Source organism: Otolemur garnettii, unplaced genomic scaffold (genome assembly GCF_000181295.1).
Source record: "Otolemur garnettii isolate 467f Iridium unplaced genomic scaffold, OtoGar3 scaffold00254, whole genome shotgun sequence".
NCBI classification, from domain to species: domain Eukaryota; kingdom Metazoa; phylum Chordata; class Mammalia; order Primates; family Galagidae; genus Otolemur; species Otolemur garnettii.
In genome coordinates this window covers 1222629-1236451 of record NW_003852649.1, presented here as the reverse complement: position 1 = coordinate 1236451, position 13823 = coordinate 1222629, and the positions used below count along the sequence as shown (strand labels likewise).

General features: G+C 38.8%; 1 protein-coding gene across 1 annotated transcript in view; it reads left to right on the top strand.

Moving 5' to 3' along the window:
- Positions 1-4530: 4530 nt before the first annotated feature.
- MS4A14 (membrane spanning 4-domains A14) overlaps positions 4531-13823 on the top strand; it is a 16745-nt gene continuing 7452 nt past the window's right edge. Inside the window, exons 1-5 of the mRNA XM_023508535.1 lie at positions 4531-4668; positions 6639-6767; positions 9066-9119; positions 11566-11715; positions 12983-13081. Coding sequence (XP_023364303.1) covers positions 4531-4668; positions 6639-6767; positions 9066-9119; positions 11566-11715; positions 12983-13081 — 570 coding nt within the window. The remainder of the gene's footprint in view (positions 4669-6638; positions 6768-9065; positions 9120-11565; positions 11716-12982; positions 13082-13823) is intronic.

The window sequence follows — 13823 nt, the reverse complement described above, 5'->3', positions numbered from 1 at the left end:
TCCTGATTTGTTTTTATTTCTGAGTAATGTCTTGGCTATTCAAGTTTTTTTCTGATTCCATATAAAACGAAGTACTATATTTTCCAGATCTTTAAAGTATGATGGTGGTGCTTTGATAGGGATTGCATTAAATTTATAAATTGCTTTGGGTAATATGGACATTTTAACAATGTTGATTCTTCCTAGCCATGAGCATGGTATGTTTTTCCATTTGCTAACATCTTCAGCTATTTCTTTTCTCAGAGTTTCACAGTTGTCTTTATAAAGATCTTTCACGTCCTTTGTTAGGTAAACTCCCAAATATTTCATCATCTTTGGCACTATTGTAAAGGAAATAGAGTCCTTGATTGTTTTTTCACCTTGACTATTGTTGGTACATATAAAGGCTACAGATTTGTGAGTATTGATTTAGCATCCTGAAACACCGCTCTATTTCTGTTTCACTGACCTCCTACATTTTTTTTGTTTGTTTTCCATTTTATTTAGTTCTGCTCTGACTTTTGTTTTTTATAATTTTCTTCTGGCTTTGGGTTTGATTTGTTTTGCCTTCCACAGTTTCTTGAAATATGATAGTAGACTGTTAATTTGTGATTTTTCTGGTTTTTTGATGTGAGGATTTGAGGAATGAATTTTCCCTGTAGGACTACTTTTGTTGAGTACCATAGGTTTTGATAGCTTGTGTCTCCTTTGTTATTAAGTTTAAGGAAATCTTTTAATTTCCATCTTAATTTCATTATTGACCCAATAATCATTCGATAGGAGGTTAGTTAATTTCTATGACTTTGTGTGCAATTGCAGGTTATTCCTAGAATTGATTTCTAGTTTTAATCCATTATGGCCTAAGAAGATACTTGGTATGAATTTGATTTTTTTCAAATTTGTTAAAACATAAGTATTGCCTAATGTGCATTTGCATACATGATCAATTTTGGAGAACATCTCATGTGATGATGAGAATAATGTGTATTTAGTAGTTTTCAAGTAAAATGTTCCATAAATTTGTTCAGTCCATTTGTTCTAAGGTCAAAATGAAGTTCAATGTTTCTTCATTTGTTTTATGCTTTGAATAGCTTTCCAGTTCTAATAGTAGGATGTTGAAGTTCCCAGCAATTGCAAATCTATTATTCATTTCCTTGCTTAGCTCTTGCAGAATTTATATATCTAGAAGCTTTCATTATAGGTTATATATATTTAGGGTTGTTATGTCTTATTGATTTGCACCCTTTACATTTATATAATGACCATCTTTGTTTTTCTTCATCATTGTTGATTTAAACGCAATTATTTTCTGATAAGAGAATTGCTCCACCGGCTCACTTTTGGTTTCATTTGCATGGAATATTTTTTCCCATCTTTTCACTTTGAGCCTCTTTGCATTCTTGTGTTTTAGATGTTTCTCCTGAAGGCAACAGATGTTTGGGTTGTGTTTTTTTCAACCACTCAGCCAGCCTAATTCTTCTGAGTGGCACATTTAAACCATTAATGATAAGAGAATTGATAGGTATAATGCTGGTTCATTCATCATATTGGGTAGTCCTTTGTTGCTTTGTTTTTGTTTTTCTTCCAACTGATTCTTTCATTTCTTTAAGTTCTACTATGTCCTTCCTCATGTTGTCCTTCCTATTGTTTTATGAAAGTGGTAAGCTTTCGTTATTTCACATGATTTTATACTGGTCAGCATCTATTGTCCCAACGTGTGTATAATGCAGTTCTGAGTATTTCCTGCAAGAAAGATCTGGTCATCAAAAACTCTCTCAGTGTTTATTTCTCTGGAAAAGACTTAATTTTTCCATCAATTATGAATCTTAGTTTAGCTAGATTCAAAGTTCAGGGCTGGCAGTTCTTCCATTTAAGAAGATTGAACATGGAGTCCCATTGTCTTCTGTCTTGTAAAGTTTCTGCTGAGAATTCTGCTGTTATCCTGATGAGTGTTCCCTTGTAGGTCAGTTGTTGCTCATATCTAGCTGCTTATAGAATTTTTCTCTTTCATTTTGACTTTGGCCAGGTTGATTACTATATGTCTTGGAGATTTCCTATTCACATGAATATTCCCAGTGTTTGATGACCATCTTGTAACTGAATGTCTGGATCTCTGGCAATATCAGGGAAGTTTTCCTCAATAATTCCCTTAAATAGATTTTCCAAGCTTTTACCTCTTTCTTCTTCTCCCTCAGTGATATCTATAATTCATATGTTACTTTTTTCCCCATATTGAAGTGATTTCTCTGCCTTTTCTGTTTTCTTCTCTGCCTCTTTAAGTGATTGGGTTAGCTCAGAGCATTGTTTTCAAGCTCTGTTATTCTTTTTCCTTGGTTGAATTTTTGCTAAAGTTTCTGCTATGTTTTGAAGTTCTCTAAATGATTCTTTCATTTCTTTAAGTTCTATTATGTCCCCCCTCATGTTGTCTAATTCTTTTGTCACATTTTCATTTTCTAAAATTTGTTTTGGCTTCTTTTTGTTTTCAACATTCTCTTCAATTCCATTCAACTTTTTTGCCATCCATACTTTGAATTTCACTTCCACCATTTTGAAAATTTCCTCATAGGTGATGTTCATATCTTTAGTACCATCATGATCCCTTGGGGGGTGTCAATCTGTTTCAATTTTTCATGTTACTAGGGTTCTTTTGTTGTTTTCTTCCCATATAGAACCTCATTCTTGAGCCAGGGCTAACAGGTTTGCAGAGTGCCTGTTCTTTGCTATGAACTCCCTCCTTGATTAGAAGAAGGAAAAGTCCTTAGATGGTCCTTTTTATCCCATACTCTGGAATGCTGATGTAGCAGAAGAGGTACATGTGCACCAGAAGTCTGTAATGTAACTGTTATTATTTGTTCTGTTTGCCTGTGATTGTTTAAGTCTTTGTTTGCTATTTGTGCAGGGTGTTGGGTTATTCACCAAAGAGTTGTAGGAAGTTCAAGTTGGGAGCTGAGCAAGACCCTCTTCACTTAGGCTGGTGTTGTGGGGATTTCTCTACTTGTGGTCTTCCCACAGTGGTGACAGTAGTAGCTGGGTGAGGCTATCTAGGCAGTAGTTGTGGGTCCCAAGATGTGGACATTTCCTCAAACCAGTTCACAGTGTACTGGTGGTTTAAGGCTGTGGGGTCCTTGATGGGACATTGATTTTGGAGAAGTTCCTTTGGCCCTATAGCAGTGATAGAAGCTCCAGGGTGTGGCCTTGTGGCCCAAGTGTTAGAGTCTTAGGGACAGTGTCCTAGGCCTGGCAGGAGCTCTGGAGGCACAGAGGTTATGGCATAAATGCCTCAGAGGCATAACAGGGGAGGAGCCTGAGGCAGGGCTTCTGAGCCAAAAGCAGGATTGTGTAGGCAGCAGGGCTGATCCAACCTAGAGGGTGGGGTTAGGGCCAAGAAGGAAGATGGCATTTGGGGCTTGGATGGCAGAGTTGTGCCAACCATGTAAATGGCTGTTTCACAGGCTCAGGGACCATGCAGATACAAAGTCCCATGGGCAAAGGTCAGTTCCAGGGCCTCAAGGACTATGGAGTTATTTCCAGCCCTTCTAGGACTCACTAAAGCAGCCGCCCAAAGACTCCCAGGTTGGGACTCTGCTGTGTTCTGGTTAATTCCCATGCTGACAGGAAGGAGTTCATAGATTTTAGTCACAGGGTACAGCTCAGGGGAGCCTCCAGTTAGACCACTTCTTCCCCAGACTGGTGCACTTGAGAACTCTGGATGGCATTAGCTGCTGTCTCTGTTGTCTGGTGCAATCACTCTCGCAGACTCCAGGTCAGTCCCTGGTTCAAATAGGTAGAGGTCTGTGGCAGTGGAGGGAGACCTATCACAATTTGCACAAGACCAGCAGGGTGAAAGTGGTACCCCAGTGCTCTATCCTCCTATTCTTTCCTATAAATACTTTAATTTAGTTAAATATATCACCCCATCACCTTTTTTTTTCTACAATGAATGTGTCACATTGCTTCTCTATGGTTTCACAATGTTTCTTCAGAGAAGAATTATCTGTACATAGGCAGCTGCCTGTAATTTTCACTTCTTTTCTTGAAAGCAATGTGCTAGAAGGCTGCTTATACGCATCATTTTTTATCTCTGGGCAACACAACCTTTCTATTCCTTAATTTCAGCACTATAGAATTGTTAAGAGAATAAACATCAATGAATGTTAAACAATAAGAGTGCTTCTACAGGGCCTAGAACACAGTGCATATATCTTAAGTTTTACTTCCTTTCTATCTCTTGAACATAGATATGGAGACTTATTTTTATATATGCCATCCATTTATTTGTGTTTACCATACTCATATATTTACCAACAAATTGACAAGAGAGTAAGTCTTCTGGATAAGTACATCCTTCACCAGAAAGATAGGGGGCTACATATGCTCTAGAATTCTATGATTCTGTGACTCAATAACCATGATTCTGGGGTTCTGCTATTGACTAGAGTAATTGCTAAGGGCTTCATTGCTAAGGACTCCATATGATACTGGTGGAGAAGTAGATCATGACTTGGGCTGCAAAATTCACTCATTCTCTTAATAGAGTTCTGCCATTGAATCATGGAGTTACCATCCGAGGACAAAAGAGAAACTCATGTCCTTACCATACAGCCAAAGGAAACCATATTGACTGCATTGCCATATAGACCTCATAGCTCTCTACTGGATTTCCTGAAGGGAGAGCCAAAAGTCTTAGGGGTAAGTCCTCTCCAATCAATAGGTCTTCCTGGAGGGTAGAAAAGAAGTTTCTTTATTCCTGTATATCTACAGAGATAGCACTGTACAAAGATTTTCAGAGAGGGAGTTGATTCCATTTCTCCCCTCATCTTTCAACTGTAATGTATCTTTATAGATTCATCATAAATATTTCTGAGTCATTTGCTTGTACAAAGAATTGAATCATCAATAGAAAAAGCAATAGGTAGCCAATAATATCATTTCCCTAGTTTTTTTATTAAGTCATTTGTACATAGATCATAAATACATTTATGCCATTATAGGATTTAATGTGTTGATTATTTGTACAAATTGGAATGCTTACATCCTACTAAGCAACAAGAGAAAGAAAAGTTTTGTTTAGAAAATGCAAGGTTTGCCTCAGGTCTTAGTTATATTTCTAAACTCTTAACTCTAAGAAATAGATTATTTAACCCTAATTACTAAGTTTCCCAACCTGGAGGAAATTCTAGGACTATTTCTAGTACTAGTCTTTGAATCCTAGCAGAGGGGAGGCAGGAAACTGGTATATGTTTTTGAGATACCTTATTGAGTAAGTGACCTCAGGGGTGTCTCTATTAAGAGAATAAGTGAGTGCCCACCTCCCTTAGTGTTAAAAATCCATGAAAGGAGAGGTTATACTTTCCCTTTGTGCTCTTACAATAGCAGTTCTCAACCTGTGGGTTGCAACCCCTTGTGGGGGTTGAATGACCCTTTCACAGGGGTCACCTAAATATATCCTGCACATCAGATATTTATATTACGATTCATAACAGTAGCAAAATTACAGTTATGAAGTAGCAATAAAAATAATTTTATGGGCTCAGCACCTGTGGCTCAAGTGGCTAAGGCGCCAGCCACATACACCTAAGGTGGCAGGTTCAAATCCAGCCTAGGCCGCCAAACAACAATGATGGCTGCAACAAAAAAATAGCCTAGTGTTGTGGCAGGCGCCTATGGTCCCAGGTACTTGGGAGGCTGAGGCAGGAGACTCACTTGAGCCCAAGACTTGGAGGTTGCTGTGAGCTGTGATGCCACAGCACTCTACCCAAGGGGCCAGCTTGAGGCTCTGTCTCAAAAAAAAAATAATAATTTTATGGTTGGGGGTCACCACAACATGAGGAACTGTATTAAAGGGCCACAGCATTAGGAAGCTTGAGAACCACTGTCTTACAAGCATAGGTAGTTCTTTGAAAACTATATTCAAAGCACCATAATGAACTATATGATAAATATACATACAAAAAAATTTTGATCATAAATGTACTTAGGGGAGAGCTTTCTACATAGTACAAAAGCAAAATCACTACTTATGGTTTGGTGCCATAAAGGTCTGGTCTGGGGACAAGCCTAGACCTTCTAGACAGTCACTTTTGCCCCATGATTAACCACTGCTCCTGCAGGACCACTGTGTTATTCACCTACCTCCAGAGGTGAATCTGGTCCTATCTCTAGTCTGGTTCTCGGATAAAAGATCACTCTATGTAAGTCTGCAAACTTTAGAGAACTAGAGTGAGTCCTAATTCCAAAAGCATATATTGAATGTTGGAAAATCAGAAGGGATGAGACTGGTAATAAGATGCTTCTCCTACAGAAGGGAAAAAATGTAAAGGTGAATTAGTTTATAGTTCCTGTTTTCAAAAAGCTTATATTCTATGAGTAATCAGACATGTGTTCAAAACTATATGACACAAGATAATTTGCTAATGTCTGGGAATACAGAAAGTCACAAAGGACAAGAGTGAAAGATTCCAATGCAACGGATTTAAGCAAGCATAGCAGGGAAAAAGACACTTTGATCGAGTCTTCTGAATGTCTGAAAGTTGTTGGCAAGTAGGAGGAGAAGTGGCTCAGATAGAGGCAAAAGTGTGCCATAGCACAGCCAGGGGACGGGGTGAGGGGCAAAGAGGGGGACCCTGTGGAACCTCATCTACCCGTTTCTCTCTTCACAGGCTGTCCAGATCCTGCTTGGTCTGTTCATTTTTGGCCTTGGAATTACATTTGTTTTTAGTTACATCATTTTCTCCAAAAATTTCCCTCTTGTTTTTCTTGCAGGATATCCATTCTGGGGATCATTTATTGTGAGTACAATCAATTTGGAGCACTTGAGGAACTGATAAAGATTGATTTGAATTGTGTCAAGTCCTAGAATAATGAATTCCACAAATGTGGTGGCCCAGGGGACCAAAAAACACAGCCCCCTTCATGGCAAAAGAAGACTTCTGTGGTCTTTGCCCTGCTATCATCATAGTAGTAACTAATCTCAAGTGTAAAGTGCTTCAAAGTTTCCAATGCCCTTGTGTGAATAGTCAGTCATTTGTTCCTCACTACCAAGATGGGAGATTAAATGGGCAAATATCCTATTTTCTCCTTTGCAAATAAGAAAACTGAGCTTGAGAGTAGATAATATTAATAACTTAAACATATCTAACTATTGCTCATAGAATCATACCAGCATAGCTTAAGGAAAATTTTAAGATTAATATAACTCAACCCTTTTCTTAGGCCCTGAGATAATTTTATGAATGTTACTCACCCAGGTAGGTAATAATAGAGCCATAAATATTATTCTTAGTACAGTGCTATGTTCATCCAATCCCCACAGCCTTAGTTCCTAATATTGGCCATAATGTTTGAGGACAGACTCATTAAAGCATCCCCTACTAAAACATGTACTCCCAAGATGGCAAGAGTATTGTTGTTCTATTGCTGTTATATTCTCAGAACTTAGAATACTGCTTGAGGTATAGTGTGTATGAATGAATGAAGAAATGATTGAATGAATTAATGAATCAGTGAACACATAGATGAAATAATAAATACATCAGACTATTGTTTCTATTAAAGACTAGTAAAAACTCACATTTCTTTTGATAAACATAAATAATCCCTGCCTTTTTCTATAATTTACATTTCAAAAACAACTGGAAGTGTTTTTACTTTCCCAATATAAATAAGATTGACTTTGATTTTGAAACTATACATGTTGCACTTCAGAAAATCAAACAGACCAACTCCTCACTTCCTCATCTCACAACAGAACTTTCTCAGTGTGGCTGTGTGTAATCTGTGCATGTGAATTAGAATGATATCTTGGTCTGCTGCTTTCTAAAATGTCACTCTATTAAAAAGACATGTACAGAGCACGTCTCTTCTCTCAATGAGAATGACAGTACTGATATTCAAGGCCCTGTCATCTAACAGGGAGACTAGAAATAAAAAGCAAAAAGTAACAGATGTGTCCTTACACTGTGTTAAGTGCTCTAGGAGAGGAATTTCAGGTGCCACTCATCGGGCCTGGGGGGTCCAGGAAACGCTTTGCACATAGGTGGTCACTGGGTAAAGCAGAAAGGAAGCAACTCCTCTCAAGAGGAGGCATGAATCAAGGATGCAATCATGACGTGGGAAGAACAGCCAAACGAAGACCAATGAGTCTATGTTCGTGACATAAAAAGGCCATAAATCTAGGCTGAAATCAGGTCATGCCAGTCCTTGTACTCATGCTAAGAATGTGGAACTTCAAAATGAGAGCAAGGGAAATCCACTAAAAATTTTAAAGAGGGTGGTAATATTTGAAGACCTGTTATCATTGAAATATCACTGTGTTTTCTGAGTGGGAAATGAATTCAAGGATAGTAACAGCAAACCTGGGAGTTGGCTGAACCAATCCGGGGGAGGGAAGATGGTGCCCTGGGATGGCAATGGAGACAGGGAGAGATGGAGAGCTTTGAGAGTGACTTGGTGGGAGAACTGATAGGACCTGGAGACATGGGGTGGGGAGTGGAGTGGAGGGAGGTAGTAAAGGTACCTTTCCTGCCTGCACCCTCGAGGTTCTTAGACTGCAAGACCTGGATGTTCTCAAGGTCCAGTGCCAATTCCCACAGAGGAGGTCCCATCCCCAGAACATTAAAAAAGTGACAGGTTCCATGTTGGGTGACAGAGTTCTCATCTTCTTTGGAGGAATGAGGCTCTTTATGTTCATAGAAAAGGAGTAACTGAGAAAACCTGACTGGATTTCAGCCTCCATATCAGCCTTTACAGGTGTCTTCCCTGAGAAAGTCTCCCTCCACCTGCTCAGAGGGGCAAAGTTCCTTTTACCTTCTTCCAGGCAGACCCAGAGCTCAGGAATCTCTGTTTTTGGAGCCCACACGGGCCAAACATCTGACTAATATTTTCTGGACTTGAGCCTGCCTCTTCCCACTGACCCTGACAGAATGCTTTCGTTCAGCACAGAGCAAATCCTCCATAGGAAGCTTTCTGACCTCAGGGCCTACCCTCCCTTGTCCCTAATCTCCCAGGTGGAAAGACTAGATGGTCTGAGACTATATTGAAAGCTGGCCAAACGCATCACCTGCTAACCTTTGCCTCTTATCTTCCAGTTTATTCTTACAGGATACCTCATAGAAATCCATAATAAATCAAAACAAATCCTGGTAAGTCACTGTTGGAACATCTCTGTAATTTGAAATCTTCTATTTTATTTATGTCTTTGTATTTATAAAGCCTCTCTCAGGAAAATATCAATACATCAAATTGGCAATTCTGATCATTCCTATTTGTCAGTGCCACCTTTAGCCCTCCCTTATACTGGTCCCCATTTTCCTGGTTAAGTTAACTGAAAGTTGCTTATTAGACACCATTCCATATCCCTCTAACTCAAGGGTCCTTAAATGAGGGTAATTCTCTGATTCCTCCCACCTCAGGAGTGTTTGACAACATCTGAAGACATTTTAGGCTATCAAAACTAGGTGTAGGAAACCACTGGCATCTGGTGAGTAGAAGCCAAGGATTGTAAGCACCCTACAATGCACAGAGCAGTCTCACAGCAACAGCCACCAAAATTATCTCCCCCCCACCCAAACATGTATAGGCTGAGAAACCCTGCTCTAACCAAAACCAATTCTAGAATCCCAGGAATCCTCTCCCACAAACCAAATTATATCTCCATTACCACCTCAGGCTATTCCTTGGAGCCTACCTGAGGTTTAGGAGAAAGAGTCTTTGGTCACTGATGCTAGATTATTTTAGGATTAAATCAAGGCTACCCCTGACTGCTTTGTCAACCCAAAGGGAAAAGTACCTACTTGTAGGGTAACCTTGAGGATTTACTAAGATATAAAAGGCATGATGATACTGGAATTTTGATATTCCTTTCTAACTGCTCTCAGCTAGTGTAAGGTTCAGCACATGTGGCTTTCTCTCAGTCATTTTAACTGTGTTCCTACAGTCCTCTGTCAGTCTCCTCCAGGGATAGTTACAAGCCATAGAGAATTTGGGGAAGGAATGTTTCCGTGTCTACCTGTGAAAATAAATGCAGACAATGCAGAGAAAACCCCAAATGATGTTCTTCATGTATTGACTTCCATCCAGAGCTGAGAACTATCGTAAGGTTAAAGCAAACCTACCCCTGATGTTCTAAAAGAGCCTTGCAGACAGAGGTAGGTAGGAAGGCATGGGGGCAGGAGCTGAATCAGGCTGACTTTCCATCACAGCTCTGCCACCAACTGCAGAATTGACCACAGCCACTTAATTCCTTAGTCCCATTCATCTGTAAAAAGGGTATGACAAGTGTCCTGCCCATATCACAAAACTATAATGAGGATCCAATGAGACTAGACTGGGCATATTCTTTGTAAAGCACAATACACATGAGGGGCTACTTGTCTAGAGACATTAGTCTATGAAATGTCCTATGAGAGCCACAGAAGAGCCTTGAGAAAACAAAAGGCTGAAGACTGAGAGAGATGATACATCTGAATATCCTTTTGCATCTTCTGCCAAAATTCCTGTTTGCAATAAAGACCTGGGTTTAGGGGAAACATTAAGTCATAAGTGTGCCTCCAAGGCCTGCCATGCTAAGCCATTAACTGCTCCAGGAAGCATCAGCTGGGTAAATATGCATTTACCATCCCAACAGATACAACAGTCAATAGTTATAGTAATACCTGCAGAATTGAGATGGGAGGCTTTCTTTGTTTTTCCTTTTAAAAATCAATATCAGTGGTAGGGATGGATAAGAAGAAACAGATGCTTCCATTCCTTTGAAAGAACTCAGACATATGAGAGATGTCCAGAATGTATCCAGCCTTGTGCCATGAAAAATATTATTAAGAATATCTGGATAATTTCCTGACTGCCCTCATACATCAACACTTTTCTCTCCAAAAAAATAATATGAATGAATAAAGGGAATTGGGTGAGATGATCTGAATTTTGTATGCCTTCCATTTTGGAACACTGAGATCAAGAACAGACACCTTTAAACTAAAGACCAAATTTGTTTTCATGTTTTTTAAATTTCAGATTAATATGAAGATACAAACTATTAGGCTAAATTTGTTATCATCTTTGAATGTGTTAATGATTTTCTTGGTTATTGTTTGAATTATCCCAAAGAATGAATATAAACCAGGATCTGGTACAGTGTCTAACACATATTTGGTGCTGAAATCACTCATTTTGTAAACGTATAAATGGATACTACCCTAAAGTTAAGTGAGGTGATTCACATTTTTAAAGGTAGAAACTGAGATTCTAAGTCTGAGGTAATAGTGAAACTATGACTCAAAATTAGATCTAATTTTCTAAGCCAGTAAGTTGCTAACACATGCTACTGCTGCTAGATTATAAAATATGGTACTTTGGGATAAACTAAACACTTTCTTTAGCATTAACCACAGACTGTCCTTCGTCCATTCTAACATTTGGTTTCTGACTGTAATGAATGAGGATTTAACTTAACGAGACTTCCAACCCTATCGATCTGATGCAGTAATCCCCTGAGAGAAATCTGGTAGGATAAAAGTACTATGAATTTCTTACAATATATTTTTGCTTTGGTTTGGATTTTATTTTATTATATTTAAAACTATTTTTCAGGAACAATGTATCATGGCCATGAATATTATCAGTTCACTTGTTGCGATAGCTGGGATCACTCTCACCTTTATTAGCTACAGACATCAATATAAGTACTGCCAAATCCCTTCCCTGGAAGACATATGTGGTCTTGGGAGAACGTTTTTCATTGTAAGTGGTCTTGTTTTGTACAATGAATCTATAAAATTGAATCTGAACTATGTCCTGACATAATGATTCATTCATGTTTATTCCAATAACTGAAGCTGTGTCAGCATTTGAACTGACAGTTGACAAGTATGTTGTGGCATGATGGTTAAGCTGCAAAAGGAGCTGTGCTGTATGGATTTAATCTTGATTTTGTCACAAATAAGCATGTAATGTTGATCTAACTTCACATCCTCTCTGAGCCTTATTTTTCCTCATGTGGAAAATAAAGATAATAAGAATACCCACTTTTTGGAATCATTTAATGTATCCAGTGCCCACCATCTAGGGACACAGGGCCAGCTTCTTCCTGCTTTGAATGGTCCCTAAACCAGTGTTCACCCTTCTCTACCTATGCAGTTAACTCATCCTTATACTTAAATCTCAACTCAAACATCACTTCTTTAGGAATTTCTTCCAGATCACCCCTCTACTATCAGATGTGATCAGATTGCTTATTATAATAGCATGTGGCCCCAGTTCTTCTTCATAGCATTTATCACAGCTTTAGTTAAATAAACAATTATCTAATTGTTACTGTCTGGCTCCCTTACTAGGACGTAAGTTTTTCAAAAACCAAGACCACCTCCACTTTGTTCAATGGCTGCAGCCAGGAAATGGCACACAGTAAACTGCAATGTCTTCATACATTTCAGTTTTACCAACAAATGGTGAATATCTAAGATTTTTGGATGTATTGAAGGGAAACTAAGATTCAGAGAGAGAGTCACTTGTCCAAGGTTAAGTGTGACCTTGAGCCCAGGTGGACCCAGTTCGATCTCCAGATTTTAAGCTTGTTGGACATTATGCTGCTATACCATGCTATTTCTCTATCCCAATATTACCTTAAAGCAGAGTGTAAAAAATGGCCATCTGTGGGCTATTTCCAGCCTGCAGACATGTTCTGTTTGGCTCACACAAGGGAATAAATAACTGAAAATTTTCACTTCAAATATAGGTATAACCAGCTTCCTAAGGAAAACAAAGCAAAGCAAAATAGGCACCATGGTCCCATATTCCCACAATGCAACAATTAGCTGGAATTGAGTAACAGACAACTCCTATGAACTCTCTACTGTCTACCCTCCTGTTTCACTCAGGATGGTTGACTGACTCCCACAGACATCGGAGATTGTTATCCGCTCCTTATCAAGACACAAAATGAAAACTATGCAGCTTTTATCTTTAAAACAAAGTTTTCATTCCACTTATTTCTCCTCATTCTTTTCAGGGTATTTTGTCAATCTTACTGATCCTCAGTATAGCAGAACTCAGCATCTCTGTGACTATTGCATCCTTTAGAAGCAAGTGCTGGACGCATACAGATGAGGTACATTCAATGTTGTTATAAGAGTGGGTTCCTGCTGGGACACTCCAGGGTGACTTCTGGTCTATTATTAGGCAGAGCAGTATGCTCAGATGCTGAACTGAAACTACCATATTTACGAAGGTTAGTCATCATTCGAAATGGTTCCACTCTTTGAGATAAGAAGGCTTTTCTTGCTTTCCCCATCATCCTCAGTCATCCCAGGTCAGAAATAAATATATTTGTTTATTTCACATCAATATAAGAGTACAAATGATTAGGTTATATTCTTTGTTTGTTAGGTAAAGTCCAAGTAGTAGTTGAGCCTTTCACCTACAAGGTGTGCCATATACTCCTTCATTGTGCCTGTTAGGGGAACACTTACCAATCCTTCTTGTCCTCCCCTTTGTCTCCTCCTTCCTTCCCCCCATCCCATTTAAATATAGTTGTGTTTTTCTCCATGTGGGCATGTAGTTGTTCATCTACTGGTTTCATTTTGGTATTGAGTACATTGGATACTTGCTTTCCATTCTTGTGATACTTAGGAGGATCTCCAAATGCATCCAGGTAAATGCAAAAGATGTAAAGTCTCATCTTTTTATGACTGAATAGTATTCCATGGTATATATATACCATAATTAATTTATCCATCCATGAGTTGATAGGCACTTGGGTTGGTTCCACGTCTTGGTGATTGTGAATTGAACTGTGATAAATGTTCTAGTGCAAATGTCCTTAGATCTTTTTTTTTTTTTTTTTTTTTTGA